The sequence below is a fragment of the Engraulis encrasicolus genome, chromosome 20 (assembly GCF_034702125.1).
Source record: "Engraulis encrasicolus isolate BLACKSEA-1 chromosome 20, IST_EnEncr_1.0, whole genome shotgun sequence".
Lineage (NCBI taxonomy): Eukaryota > Metazoa > Chordata > Actinopteri > Clupeiformes > Engraulidae > Engraulis > Engraulis encrasicolus.
In genome coordinates this window covers 8,704,364-8,720,210 of record NC_085876.1, presented here as the reverse complement: position 1 = coordinate 8,720,210, position 15,847 = coordinate 8,704,364, and the positions used below count along the sequence as shown (strand labels likewise).

General features: G+C 45.3%; 1 protein-coding gene across 1 annotated transcript; it reads left to right on the top strand.

Moving 5' to 3' along the window:
* The first annotated feature begins 213 nt into the window (after positions 1 to 213).
* evx1 (even-skipped homeobox 1) lies at positions 214 to 4,034 on the top strand. The gene is made up of 3 exons (XM_063184742.1): positions 214 to 1,632; positions 2,561 to 2,796; positions 3,241 to 4,034. Exons 1-3 carry the CDS (start codon positions 1,242 to 1,244, stop codon positions 3,772 to 3,774), a joined length of 1,161 nt encoding a protein of 386 aa, XP_063040812.1. The 5' UTR covers positions 214 to 1,241; the 3' UTR covers positions 3,775 to 4,034.
* Positions 4,035 to 15,847: the final 11,813 nt, after the last annotated feature.

Genomic DNA, 15,847 nt, shown 5'->3' with positions numbered 1-15,847 from the left:
AATTGACAACCCTTGGGCTTACAAACCTAACACCTTAATCACTTATGAGTATACTGCCATCACCTAGCCTACTCTATGCCCATTGGATGGTCGATGGTATCTGTTTGATGTGACAGATTCGTGGAATGGTGGGGTTTGGCATGGGGTGGGGATGGAAATGGGGAGGATCAGCTGGTTATCAAGAGTCAACTTAAACACAACTGTACACGTTTCTGGAGCTTGAAGACATTGCATCTTTTGCCATTTTTGAAAAGCGAAGCTTCTCCAGGTCTAGTTGCTTGCTGTCTGACTCTGTCTCTTGCATTGGAGTCTTCAGACACTCCTGATGTCCTGTTTTTATGACCTACCAGTAGGTTGCTTGTTATGCGAAGCTACAAACCGGTGTTGGGTTAATATGTGAACAGGCTACTGTCTGAGAGCCCATTTCAATGACACATACCATTTCGCCAGAACATTGGTGGCTATTCAGAGTTTCCCATAGACCAAGTAACATTGTGTGGTGCTACGGTCAAAAAAAGTGGTCGAGTACAAGTGTTATGCATGCACCCCCACTGACATGGATCAGTTTGTGGTATTCGCTTTTTATTCTGTGGTGCTGCGCCACAGAATGGTCTACGTATGGGGAACACTGCTCTTTGACAGTTTAGGTTGACAGAATGTCATGTACTTAAATGACATGTACTTGACAATGCCATGTACTTCAAACATGCAAATAATCCATTCTGGCAGTCATCAGTAGCAAAGTGAGAACAGCTTCAGGCTGTAGTGGTGGGGTACTACTGGCTGTATTTGTATGTGCGTCCACCCATTCCAAATCAGTAGCAGAATCCGGATTCCCTTGTACAGCACGACTGCTGTTTCTTATTGCAGTCTCTGGGGTATTTGACGCTTTCCAGCTGCAACCCTGTCTCCTGATTGTTTAGTCATTACGCATTGATGTGTGGCGTCATCGAGGTTTCTCTAGCGAGTATAGCGCTCTCTTTAAAATGACAGGTCGAGAGGGAGAGTGGGAGTAGAATGGTGATCCCACCCCGAACGAGCTTGCGTAGCGTCCCGTCGCACTTCTGTGCTGCCTGCCTGTCGCATCGGGTCAACACGTCTGCCGCCCCCTCGACTCACTGACTGAGGTCTCTCCAGCTCCCGTTGCGTGCGTCTTCTAGCTACACACAAGGCAGCTACGACACAGGCGCTCACTACTCGTGAATAGGTGTTTGTGTAATATAACCTGCTGCGTGACTGAAATGGATAACAAAAGGGATGTTGTACAGCGAGGGGAGAACGGTCATATTGTGCTGCGCAGTGGTAGTGCCATATCTGGAGGTGAATTAACGGACGCGTCTGGGAGCCCCGTTCGAGGTGAGCCCCAGCTGAAGGCTTTTAAGGGGGCGGCTTGCTCCAGTCCCAAATCCCCGTCTTACACGCAGAGTGGATCAGAGGCTGTCGTGATGGAGGGACCGAGGAACGGGACGTACGGAGATACAAGGCCAGCAAGCAAGCCATCACCTCTCATCATCGCTGACAAACCGGAACGTCCCAACAAAGAGGCAACCAGCTCAAGCGAGGAGTCTGACTTCTATGAAGAGATAGATGTCAGCTGCACTGCTGACGGCATGGACTACCCTGACAAGCCAGGTACAGCACATACGGTTATTCTTTGCCATTTCTTGCATAAACACGAGAATACGTTCTCAGGTGCTCTAGCAAAAGTAGCCAAACGCATCCTTCACTATATTCAGACCCATGCACACATGACAGCAGCTGCAACAACACAGGAGTTTATTTAGCTGATGGGATAAACTGCTTAAAACTGTGGTGTACTGCAAACAAACCAGCACCTCAAATGCCATGGATTCACAAGGTGTTGTTTTAATTATTATTATTGACGATAAATTGTTACGAAATGTGTCATGTTATTAGGGTTAATAGGCCTAGGCCTACTTATGTGGGCCTTTTTTTTAAGTGGGCCTATTTTGTTTATTTTAGCAATATTTTAAGCATTTTGTGTATTTTGTTATTATTATTATTATTATCATTATTATTATTATTATTATTGCTACTGGTTTGCAGCCTACGTTTGATGGGGGTGATTGACATCTCAGGAATTTCTGATAGGCCTACTTAAATCATATGAATTAGTCTATCACAACCATATCCAATATGATGATTTAGTAGCCCCTAATATAGCTATTTTCCTCTCGTAATACGTTTTCCACCAAAGGGCAGAATTAATTGTGCGTTCATAATTAAATTTCCTCCATTTCATTAATAAAGAACAAGCGACATACATGTTATTTGGTAATAATAAAATAAGTAATGTAGTAGATTAATGGACGAAATTAGGTTTTGTACAACGAATTTGCTTTTTTTAAAAGAGAAATATAATGAAGACTGTTTTAAACCAAGGCCGTCTTAGGCCATCGTTGTCTGTTAGGCTAGGTCATCTCTGCAGCATCATTCGATAACCTATTTAATACAACATTGAAAGGACATTCTTGGAGAAGCCGATAATACTGTCTTTGCTGAAAACAAATATTTCTTTATCTCTTTTATCAAATGACAGGGAAAGATGTCGACATGTCAATTCACAACACCGACAATGGCATGACCACTGGAAAGATGAACTCAAGCCCCACTAACTTGCCTTACGGAGCTGACCAAATGCGACGGTACCGAACAGCTTTCACGCGGGAGCAGATAGCTCGGCTGGAAAAAGAATTCTACCGGGAGAATTATGTCTCGAGACCACGGAGGTGTGAGCTCGCAGCATCCTTGAATCTTCCGGAGACAACAATCAAGGTAGGCTGACCCTTTGATAGCATTAATGCTTTAAATGTGAAGACATCTCGAAACGAGGGACCCCGTGATATATATTCTGTTATAAGTTGTCAGAGATATGAATATCTTCAACAATTCGGTGGCTTCATAACACGGTTAGGTTCACGGGAAAGCAGGCCTGTAGATTAAAGAGATGCATTAACAGCTGGTCTTTAATTCTCAGCCTTTAAATTGGTGTAAGTTGTGCGTAAAATTGATTTAGATTCTGGTTGCATGGCCACATCTCTTGTGCGTAAAACCTCCTGATGATACCTGATCTTAAATGGTTTGACTCACGGAACAATTAATAGGCCTAGCTTTTGTGGGTTACGGGTATAGTCGTTGAAATAATATGTTTAGTAATGTGCTATTAGATTCATTTGATACTGGCGAGCCTTTTGACTGACGAATTTTGTCCAATATCAGGTTTGGTTCCAGAACCGCAGGATGAAGGACAAGCGACAGCGTCTCGCCATGACGTGGCCGCATCCTGCTGACCCGGCCTTCTACACCTACATGATGGGCCACGCTGCAGCCAACCTGCCTTACCCCTTCCCTTCACACCTGCCTCTCCCCTACTACTCTCCTCTTGGTGGCGTGGGCACCACCACCCCCTCCGCCACGTCTCCGTTCGCTGCCCCCCTGCGCTCTCTGGACAGCTTTCGCATGCTCGCTCACCCTTACCCACGACCGGACCTGTTCTGCTTCCGTCACCCATCCGTGTATTCCAGCACGGGCTCGAGCCACGCACTGGGCCCCTCCGACACCCCGTGCAACTGCTTGGCGTGCCACGGCACGAGCGGGCAAAACAATGGTCTTCCTCAGCGGCCTCGCAGCCTGGACTTCACGTGCTCCTCCACGAGCAGGACTGACTCCTTTCTGACGTTTTCACCCGCTGTTTTGAGCAAGTCATCATCCGTGTCTCTGGACCAGAGAGAAGAAGTGCCTCTAACAAGATGAAAGTAGTTGACTTATGGCGTCATTTGTTTTATTATTTAACATGGACAATTGCAAAGCAGACCTCATTAATTAGGCTACGCTGCGCACAAGGACATTTTATTATGTATTTGAAATGGGCTGGTGTCATATTGAAAGCATGGAAGAAGCTGGATACTGCTGGGCAGCTGGCAAGAGAACAGTGTGTTGCATCAAAAAAATATAAGCCTGCAGGGCTACATATCTATATAGTTTCATAGGCTAGATAGTAGATTGACTGCACACACAAAATAGGCTACATTTCAGTATATAATATAACAGAATATACATTTTTCTCGAAGTAGAAACACACACAACTAGTCCATGTACATTGTATTTAATTCAGAACAAATGCAAATAAGTTACAGCCTAATGAACCAGTATGGCCTGCACCTGCGGACAGAGACAGAGAGATAACGAACTGGCTATGACGTTTGTGAACCTTTGCACTTCTGTCAGATCTGTCCTTTACAGGCCATAAAGCATTCTGGGTATTAATACATTTTTTTGTTTCATATGGGGCTGACTGAGGGGTCTCTCTTGGCCTTCCTCGCTAGACACGGCCCGATAGCCCCCTAAAATTAGGGGCTTGATGTATGCGAGAGAGTGGAATATCTGAATGTTGAATAAATGTAAATGTGGCATATGCGTGTAGATTCGTAGGCGAGCCTGGTAACAAGGCGTCGAGGGATTGTGGAGGGGGTCCGCGTGCACTTCACAGAGGAATAACAATGGGGGAGATGGGGAGAAAATTAGACGGATACATGGAGATGGGGAGCAGTTTGATCGGATATGTGGCGTCACTTGTCTCGTTGCCTTGTGAGGGCTACCCACTTAAGTTAATTTCTGGAGTAGGTCTAGCCTATAGGCCTAAAGCCTCCTTGCTGATATAGCGCCCTAGCATTTAATACGAAAGATTTCTCTCATCCCCATTTAGTCAATGTTGTTATTTGGATATCAAATTATTTATCTGAAATAAAAAATAACCTTGTGAAAAATGAACTTTGTGTTGACGTATGTTTAAACCCCCATAATAAACCGATTGCCAAATGCCAATTACCCAGTTGTTCTGCTCAATTGGCTACATTACATCAGGCAGACACAAAATAGATACAATTTCCAATTCGAGTTCGATGTCAGATTTTCTTCAGTGTTGGAACTGCACCGCCGTTTTGAAAATATAATTAAAATACCTTGGGCTTTGTTTCATAGCTTAATACATTACCAGAATAGAACATTTTACTGGTAAGAGATGTTTCGCTTGAGGAAAAATGAAACGAGTTTCTGGGATAAAATTATTCAAGATGTATTTCATGTTGATATGAGAATGTATTGATAATTTTTCTGGACCACGGCTTTCCCAAATATTGCTTATGAATATGCCTGGGTCACTGTCCCTTGCATTAGGAGCAGGTGCATTTGGCACATTTTCACTTCATTGACGTCTTAATAGAGTGGCCACAACCCTCCAAACCTAGGCTTTCTATTGAATTATTTTGGGACAGAAAAAAATACCAGCCGTTTATATAGCTGATGTTGCCCAATCTCTGCAAAGTCATTCATAAATCATCATAAATAGCTCTGGACTACAGCGTTGTGCTGGGATCGATAAGTCAGCCATCAATCAAGGGCTGTTTTTAGTAAATGCTGGAAAAAACAACAACTGAGCACCTATATCACGAATGACATTCAATGGAGGAGACGTGTATTCCCACGTAGCCATAAGGCTGCAGGTTACCCGAACGATTTGGTGAAGTGTACAGGCATTTTAACAGTGAGCGCCTCTTCTGCTCCTCATCCTCATCCTCATCCTCATGAAGACGATATCATTTCACTGGTGAAGAATCTGACACAGATCTTTTTCCAATTTAGTGCGCGCGCGGCGTGTGTGTGTGTGTGTGTGTGTGTGTGTGTGTGTGTGTGTGTGTGTGTGTGTGTGTGTGTGTGTGTGTGTGCGTGCGCGTGCGTGCGTGTGCGCGCGCGGGGCTGTGCGTGCTCCTATGTCACCCCGTTTATTCCGTTTTATGACCGCCCGCTGGACGGATTCGCCGGTCCCATTACGCGCAGCATCTCTCCTGCAATTTCCCCAACGTGCCGCGCGCTGACCTGCCGTGATGGATAGTCTTATTAAGTGATGTTCTTGTCCGCGTGTCCTTGTTGATTGAAATGCATAAGGTTTGAATAATAGTCTGTTTCACAGGAGAAAGCTAATAGGACAGAGGCCGAAAGAAGTGACAGATTTAGTGTAGTAGCATTCGACTTGTTTCAAAGTGGCAATGGAACGCGAGTGCTGGGTTACCTAAAAAAATAGGGCCTTGGCGAAATAAATAAGAATTTGGCATGGGCTTGACCTTATATCCCGTAACCCACTGACAAGAGAGCAGTGGGGAATTTACATTTGGGCATGGTGAAAATGACCTTTGAAGATTACGCGAACAATAAACATTATCCTGAAGACAGAGAGAGAAACTCAAGGAGGTCAGATTTCAGACGAATTATCTCGCCCTAATAGCACAGTTAAACGAGCTAATCCACCCAAGGAACATGTGCGGGTATAAAAAATAATTCACGTCGGCGCTTTAATGGAAACCAATTAGCCAATAATAATATCGTTCGCGTAATAGGTTTACAACTGCTTTCTAATGACCAACTAGAGCGGAGAAATGGCCAACAGCACAGGACAGGACGCACGCGCCTGGTCACCACCTCAGCTGTGTCGGCAATATGGACCTCACTCCCCTCCCCCTCTCCCCTCCACCACGAACTCGTATTTTATGTTCTACAGACGAGCGCACGGGAGGGGTGGTGGCAGCAGAGGGGAGTGTTTGGAGAGCTCGGGAGGCGCGCGATTTAATGATGATGAATGCGAGATTGATGCACGCGCGCACCCAACAGTTGGCGGGGTTCATCTGCCTAAACGCCCTTCCGAACGCATTTAAAAGGCAGAGGCCACATTAAATCAATCGAGTGTGCACAGTGCATGCAAGCCGCTGGTGTCGTTATTTAGGCGGTGTTGTCACACGGGCATAAACGAAAACGAACGATATCAAAATTTGCCAGTGGCGTTTATGACCCATTCTTTCTTATTGGATTGTGGCAATCTCCATAGGCTATTGAGCCTCTTACTGTTCTCATGCGTAAGCAGACAATTGGAAGCCAATTAACAACAGCTTTTTCATCTGAGATGTGATACCTAGATTTAATTAATTTCATGGTTCAATTAATTGCAAACAGTCGTTGTTAATGAGACAATGTCATCTTGACGACTGATCAGGTATAGGTACGGAGATAAACAAAAACTAAATTACTGGATCAGTTCAAAAGTAGCCTAGGCTACATGTCTGTGTCAGTAGATGTAGGCCTAAGATGCAAAAAAACCTCTGTGCATCTTCTTCCTCTTGTTAGAGCAGTTTTAAAATACAATAGGGCCTATATGTTTCTTCTATCAGGGTTGTTGGGGCTAGGACTGTTGGGCCCTATATGAAATGTTGGGCTTGGGCCACACCACCCGTTAATGACTGCCTTTAGTGTCCTGCAAGGTGTTTGGTCCCTAAAACCAGAGATTCTTTAAGTATATAGAGATATGCCAATGTAATAGGTTGCTATGGGCACCTAACATGACCAGGTTCCGGTCTGCCTAAAGGAGCGTGTCATAATACTCCTAGCATTGAATAGAACAGTCCTTAGGTCTGCCTAGGTCTGCCTAAAGGGGGATTTCCACCCCCTCCCCCTTGCAATAATAGAACCCGGAAACAATGGGCCAATTGAACCTCTCTCTCTACTCTCTCTGCTAAAACCGTCCAAACTGATGTTCCTGATCTCTGATGTCATAGAAGGACCATTTCAGGATTGTCACCTTGTAAATTCATGAGAAGCTCCTGCAGTGAGCATATGAAGAGTGACTATGTACTCAATTTAACAAAAAGGATACAGAAATGGTCTTACTTACACTGCACCTTAAGTTGCCAAATGGCAGGTGCTGTGTAGGCATACGATGATGCAGACACCCATCATGCCTGTCAATGTATGGAGAGAGAGAGAGAGAGAGAGAGAGAGAGAGACAGAGAGACAGACAGAGAGAGAGAGAGAGAGAGAGAGAGAGAGAGACAGACAGACAGACAGACAGACAGACAGACAGAGAGAGAGAGAGAGAGAGAGAGAGAGAGAGAGAGAGAGAGAGAATGTGTGTGTGTGTGTGTGTATCAGTGTGTGTGTGTGTGTGTGTGTGTCTGTATGTCTGTGAGTGTAGTATCCTTAGTATCTTTACCAGCCCCCGGACCCGCACTGCACTGGACTTGGACTAGTAGCAGCCAGCAGACAAAAAAAAAAGTGCAGGCCCACGAAATCAATGTGGCCCGCGGTGACGCCAGCAGATCCATCTCTCTCAGCGCACCTGTCAGGCCGCGCTGGGCTGGCCGTGTATGGAGATATGATGTATAATGGAAATAGTTCATCATTAGCCGGCCTGCGCGGTGCTGCCGGTGCGGTGCGGTGTTGTCCTCTCCCTGACCTGGGCCCCATGAATGCACCTTAAGCGCTCACCGCCACATAACGCGGCATGCCAGAAGACTGCTGGGTGGATGGATGGAGGGATGGATGGATCCATGGAGGGATGTCGGATGTATAGGGAGGAGAGGACTTGGGGAGAGGAGGAGAGAACAGGAAGGTGATGAGAATGTTTAGCTGTAAGAGAAGGAAAAAGGCGAGTGGGAGAAGTAAATTGTTGTTAGTAACTGTGTTGTTAGAGCCATTTTCATGTTTTAAGGAAAATGTATACAGTATGATTTACGAAGTTAAATTTTGGACGTAGGATTAACATTTTACTGAATTCAAGTTAATTTGGGAACATAAGAAAGCCCACCTAGGAAACTCTCATTGTCACTGTGACACAGAACTACACAGCACACAGTACTCTCTGTACACAATGAAATTACATTTATGCCTCACCCGTGCAAGGGGGCAACCTGAAACCACTCCCCAAGGGAGTAGTGTGGTGGGATGATACCATGCTCAGGGTACCTCAGTCATGGAGGAGGATGGGGAGAGCACTGGTTAATTATTCCCCCCACCAACCTATAGCACTTTAGGCTTCTTCACTTCCGGCGCTGCACTGCGGCGACGAGTGCCTGTCAGTGCGTCTGAACTATTTGTTTGTTTGTTATAGTTTATGTTTAAAGTTGTCTATCAACCTAGCAGGTCGGGAGCTAAACCGGCAACCTTTGGGCTACAGGTCTGATGCCCTATGTGTTTACCCATGACTGAACTTATGGTATGTCAGAGCGTTGTTGTATCAGAGAGCTCAAATTCAACCCTCTCCAGCTGGAATAATATGTGTTGCTACTACATCAACATCCGTGGCTGAAGTGCCTTTGTACAAGGCACCTAATAGCCCCATACTACTCCAGGAACTCTGTGTACCTGGACAATGGCAAGCTTTGGATAAAGGCGTTAAGGATTATGTAATGTCATTTAACTTATTTTCAAGATAATGTATCAATCTAGTCATGTCAGATCTTCCAGGCTAATTGTGTATGCAGTGGTGGGCCACCTGGATTGAGAAGGCCATGATACACCCAGTGATGGAGCACTTGAATTCAGAAGCTGGTTGTACCTGTCTAATGATGGTATTTGGACAGGTAAAACCATGTCATTTGCAATGTGTGGCACTGGATTCTGAATTCAAGTGGTCCATGGGTGGGCCACTGGGTGTATGTCATAGATTAAAAGGCAGATCAACTTGCATTACGCTTCAGAAAATCAAAACTCTTCTAGCTGGTCCTACCAGCACTGGACTAACACTCCAGAATTGAGATCACAGGGCTCCTTGTGCAAGAGTGTAGATAGAGAGACAGTGAGTAAGTGTGTCCATGAGAGTGAGGCTGAAAATCAAGTTCAGTCCGGTTCCCAATGAAGACCGTTAATGGCCGCAAGACAAAATAAAACATTGTGGTAAGTCTGCTCTGCTGCTCTGATGACAAGCGTATGCACACATGCAGACATTCACACAGACACAGAAAACACACTCTCTCTCAAGCACACACACAAACACACACACACACACACACACACACACACACACACACACACACACACACACACACACACACACACACACACACACACACACACACACACACACACACACACACACACACGTTCAGACTCTCATTGCCATACTCGGCACAGCTTTGTCCCTCAGCTTTCTTTTCCCACATTTTTACATTTATTCTGTTAGTCTGAGGGATATCCAATGCGCTCATCCAATATTGTTTAAAATAATTTAATAAGCTCTCTTTTTTATGGACCAGACAGTCCATTGTTTTATGGAGGCACGTGCGGCCAACTGGCTTGCTGAATCGTATCTTACTGAACGAGTATGGATTCTAAAATGCAAACGCTAAAACTCTGTTTTTGCTGTTTTGCTCTGTTCTTTCACACATGCTTATTGTGGTTTCACGTGAAAGAAAAAAAGAAATGACTTCAGTCGGATTATTACTGTGCTATATTTCATTAAGCTATGACACGTGGCATGGTCCACTCTAACAAAGCAAGTAATTGGAAATCATTTCGTGATTTTTCTTTGAATGCTGCTCAACGGAGGTTTACTTAGTACTTGGCGTTTATCTGTGCATATGCATATTTTTGCCACTGATGGCAAACCTGTGTTTGCTCTGATAGCTCATTAAGACGTGGGATGACACTTACCAACTGGAAAATGATCATTGTGGCTTACACAGTGCACTTGGACCAGGCCTCAATATAGCATGATGCGAATGGTTCCCTCTTTGCATGGCATCATCATGGGCGTAACTACAGCAGGTTCAGCAGGTGCTGTTGCACTGGGGACCATCACCATCCCCAAAGCGAAAACAAAACGATAACTTCATGAAATTCTGATTTGGTTGTGAAAAGAATTGCCCTGTCTCAAAAAGTGATCAAAACTGCATTACAATTCCTCAGTTAAAGTCAACCTTGATGTCAATGCATTAGATCTAAAATATCCTAAAATTGCTCTCAACCTCTGAGGGCCCGTGGTGAATTCTCGCACCAGGGCCCGTGACTGACCCAGAATCGTTCCAGAATCGAACCCAGGTCACTGGCATAGTAATCAGGTGTAAGTAATAATAAAATTAAGTAATAATTGGCTTCATATATTGATGCATTTGGTGTGAGACTGGTTGTTGTTGTGTCTGAAGCATACACGTTGAGGCAAATAGATGTCCAAAAAGATGCTTACCGTACATTCACAGTCGATGGATGCTTTGTTTGCACCTGGCCATCAGCTGAAAATACTTGTCATTTATTTAAGGATAGCGAATATGTCACCATCACTCACCCCCTCACAAGGTTATTGTCACAATGTGTTTTTTTTTCTTCAGACATCCGTTTTGCATTTGTCTCATGCTGTATATCTAGTTGACGTAAATGCATTTGTGGTTCCAAGGGGACAGACAGCAGTAGGGGACAGGAAGGGTGCAAGTGCAAACAAGGACAGAGGGGGTTTAATGTCAAATGACAGAGTTAGTAAACACAGAGGTGAAGATGAAACCAGGAGATGGTCGCAATTCAGAACATGAGGTAAGACAAAGCAGTCTTTTGTGAAAGTGTGAAAGTGAAAGCCCATTGGGAAACTCCAACTCCCATTGTCATTGTGACACAGCACTCCACAGCACACAAGTGAACACTGCACACTGCACACAACGAAATTCCATTTATGCCTCACCCGTGCAAGGGGGCAGCCCTCAGTGGCGCCCCATGGGGAGCAGTGCGGTGGGACGGTACCATGCTCAGGGTACCTCAGTCATGGAGGAGGATGGGGGAGAGCACTGGTCGATTACTCCCCCCACCAACCTGGCGGGTCGGGAGTCGAACCGGCAACCTCTGGGATGCAAGTCTGACGGCCTAACCGCTCACCCATTTTGGGGGAGAAACAGACATGCTTAGTCAGGACAATTCACCCTGAAGCCAAAATATTGGGGTTTTATTATATTCTGCTGGAGTGTAGACAGTTCTACTGGAACAAGGCAATATTATTCTTGCTGTCTGGTTGTGTTTTGCCAAACTCCACGCAAGGGTGTCCCGGTTTCCATCTAAGTCTGGTGAAGGTCAGAATTATTTTTGAACAAATGAGCCAATCAGGATGACCGGGTGGGATTTTCCATAGATGGGCGGCGTTATGGCTCTTCTTCAACCTCCAGCTGCGTCATGGGTCCAGTTTAATGTGAGTGGCTGAAGCAGCATGTCAGTAAAGATGACGGACAGATTGTTTATCCAATCACATGCAAGGGTTTTGTCAGAAGGCGCCTCATTCAAAAATGTGTTGGTTGTGGGGGTTACCCAAATGGTATCGTGAAGATGAGGGCGATACATACAGTGAGTCAGGTTAAGGCCACATGGGATCAACCCCCTGGAAGTAAGGGCATGAATTAGTGCTTAGCAGTAGCATTTACACTTGCCTGGTTAACACCAGAAGATCTCACAAGTTAGAGAGTCTACAGGCTACCTATGCAATTTATCGTGGGAAAGGTGCGGTTTAAAATGGCCCATGGGTGTTTATTGGGCGTCACGAATGTGTCATTTGGCCTATATGTAGCCCATAGCCAATCGTGTCAGTTGTATCTATACAAACAAACTGCAGTCATCGCCTTTCTCTCTGATTGGGGTTCAAGATCTGACCTTTGCTGAGGGATAGAATCCATGCTGTCTTTTAGATTGGAAGGATTGTGCAAAGCAGGATGGGACTTCCCAGGCTGGGGTAGCACCACATTCTGGGTCCCATGGACCAAGCTACAATGGGCCCTCCTTTGTTTGGTATTAATATGTCAAAAAAAAGTTTGTCCACTGGGGCCTCTGATGACTCCCCCTATTTCTATGCGCCTGGTGCTTAGTAAAAAGGAGACTTTGTGCCAAATCTGAAGGTAAAATTGCCATGGTTATAACTTCAAAATAGGGTGTGGTTTTTAAATAGCGTTTGTTGTGGTTTAGAGTAGGGTTTAGCTTTTTAGATTGGATTGACTTGGAGATAATAATCACTGAAAATGAGTCATGGGAGTTAGTTTCAATGGGAAACGTAAGGAGTTTTTACTGTATAAAAATTTAACCCGTGACTGTCTCTCCATGTCAAAGCCCAACTCATTGCAGACAATAAGGCCTCAGCTGACCGTGTGGAAGTAAGAGACAGCCAACACACTAATCGCCTTGAGACAAAGGAAGAAGGCTTGGGATGAGCAGAGAGAGAGGGGGGGGGGTGTAGGCAATGTAGTAAATGCAATTGGGGGGCGGGGGCGGGGGGGGGGGGGGTGGGGGCGTAGGAGAATGAGCAGCAAAAGAGAGATGATTATACCAGGGGTTGCTGTAAAGGTTCAGAGATGTTTAGTGGGGGCATCATGGTTGAGTGGAGCACAGCAGACTACACTATTGATTTGTGAATGAGAGATGCATAGAGCTGTACAAGGGCCTACATGTGGGGGAGTACGGGGTGGATTACAGCCCCATGAGCACTGAGCCATGACATGCAGGGTTGCCAGATCAGGTGGTTTTTTGTGATAATCTGCAAGTAAAAAAAAAAACGTCTTGTACAGGTATTACTTAGATGCCATGGTAGCCATAACAAGTATAGCCTCATAAGCCTGAAGTATTGAGCAGTGACCATAGAAGTACATTAGACCAGAGGTGGCACCAACCCCTTATTCACGGCAATCCTGGCAACCATTATTTGCAGGTAGACCTGAGCAGTGTAAATAAATGGAGAAGGGGCTCACCTCTGTCAAAAATGGTCCTTGATTAAATTCACGTTTTGTTAAAAAACGAAAGTTTGGGAGAAGCGTAACATGCCCTAATTACCAGTCATTCGTCGGAATTCAACGCGAAAAGATGGGCATGCCTGTTCAACCACCTGAATATCATTCTCTGCTCAGCCATCATTCTATGTAGTTTCAGCGCACTGAAATTTGGTACACCCCTTAATTAACCACACAGCATTTATTGCTCACCTGTCTCCAGTCAGAAATTTGCTCTCTCGCTCACACCCACCACCTCCCCGTTCACCTCCTTTTCGTTGCTGTTCGGTCATTTCGTCAGGCGTCCTGCCCTAGCTTCCTCTCCAGTTCACCTTACTCCATTGCTCTCTGACCATCATTGGCCGGGGCTGTCCGCTCAGACCTTGCACATATCTGTGGGCGTAGATACTGCCCGAGCTCTCAGTGGCGCCCCGCACTCCCGAGCTCGAGAATGTCTACCGTATAGTCATTTCTCGGCCGTGGCAGTACTTCAGCACCACGGCCAGTGATCTTGCCCAATACACTGCATAATCCAACTATCTGAGCTTCTCAAGTGCAGTTGTCCGCGCGGACCCCATTAAGCACTTTGATGATCAGTCCACCACGTGGACAGCTGCTCTCCTGCGAGAGCCGCATGATCATAAGCAGGCGGGTCTTCAGCGAGATCAAAGATGTATGCATACATGATTAATCCAAATTTAAGATGATGAATTAATGAATACATATTTTTGACAGAGGTGGGGGTGATCTCCATTGATTTGCACTGACTGAAGAGCACAGGCCTATCTGCAGAAGATGGAGGTTGTGCTTGTCGTTTTCCAGTGCAGTGTCACCTCTAGTCTAATGTCCTACTTTTGCAGTGACGCAGGGTTGTTAGAGTGGAAAGAAACGTCTTAGGCGGGTAGTACTGCAGATGAGCGAGCCACACAAACCAATGGGATTCAGTTCAAATTGGGTTGATTTGAGTCTCTCCTGGCTATTTTTTTTTTAGCATTTTGAACATTTGTTGGGCCAGAGTCTCGCATACCTACCAGATTTAAGTGTCACCAAGCTTTGAAAAGTGTCAGTAATTGTTTGCTTGTGGATACTGTCTTCAGTCATTTTAGCTGCGTTTGATTTGTTTTCCCTTAACCCATTAAAACACGGTGTTATGAATTTGTTGTTACCAGAATGGCAATGACCAAGTCGTAGTGCATTACTTAAGGCCCTGTGTAATGTCATAGTAGTGTGGTAGGCCCCTACTATGGTAGTTAACTTTTCAATGACTATTACATCGTGCCACTGGTGGTACGGCATGCATGGGGTTGGGATGAGCTGTTAATAATGGTCCAAAATGGCTACACAAGCTGACACATTCATACAGTAAGTGGTCTGATGGTATACCTGTGCATTAAATCAAACTTGTATAAATAAAATGAGACCAAAATACCAACCAGATTGTTTCAATTTCACAAATCCTGTAGTGTCCTGAAGTAATATTTTCTTCCTGAGACTTAAACACTGTGTGAGACGAGTCTTTCAACCTCACTGCTTCCCTGTGCAACATCTTCCCCTTGTGAAGTGACTCAGGGAGAGAAGACTCAAGTTTTAGCTGTGTGTGTGTGTGTGTGTGTGTGTGTGTGTGTGTGTGTGTGTGTGTGTGTGTGTGTGTGTGTGTGTGTGTGTGTGTGTGTGTGTGTGTGTGTGTGTGTGTGTGTGTGTTTTAATGGGGCTCTGTTTACATGGGCTGAGTTGAACTTCAGGTTTACTCCAAACATGTTAATGGAGATTTTATGGCTCCCAGCAACAAAATCAGATAACCTCCTCTGTTGTCTCCCTCTCACGTCTCTCTCTCTCTCTCTCTCTCTCTCTCTCTCTCTCTCTCTCTCTCTCTCTCTCTCTCTCTCTCTCTCTCTCTCTCTCTCTCTCTCTCTCTCTTCATTCTTTGCTCTGTCTTTCCCTCTTGTGCATTCTTTCTTTCTTCTTCTCCTTGTCCCTTCCTTTGAGTCTGGTTAAACTGTTTGTATCAAAGTGTGTGTGTGTGCGCGCGTGCGCGCGTGTGCATGTGTGTGTGTGCATGCGTGTGCACACGTGTTGCATTAAGTAGAACAAGGCAAAACTCATCCAAAGGTTAAGTAGGCCTATATTTAAAAACGGAGAAGAACCTCCTCCCCCCTCCCCTCCCCATCACCCCCATTCCCTCTCTGTCTCGCTCTGTCTCTCTCTTTCTCACACGCACGCACGCACGCACACACACGCACACACACGCGCACACACATACACACACACATACACACACG

What these genes read in the sequence shown, in the direction of transcription:
- evx1 (XM_063184742.1), top strand. Translation starts at nt 1,242, where the DNA reads ATGGATAACAAAAGGGATGTTGTACAGCGAGGGGAGAACGGTCATATT. An exon ending in GGACTACCCTGACAAGCCAG is followed by an intron (nt 1,633 to 2,560) that starts GTACAGCACATA and finishes ATCAAATGACAG; the next exon opens with GGAAAGATGTCGACATGTCA. An exon ending in TTCCGGAGACAACAATCAAG is followed by an intron (nt 2,797 to 3,240) that starts GTAGGCTGACCC and finishes GTCCAATATCAG; the next exon opens with GTTTGGTTCCAGAACCGCAG.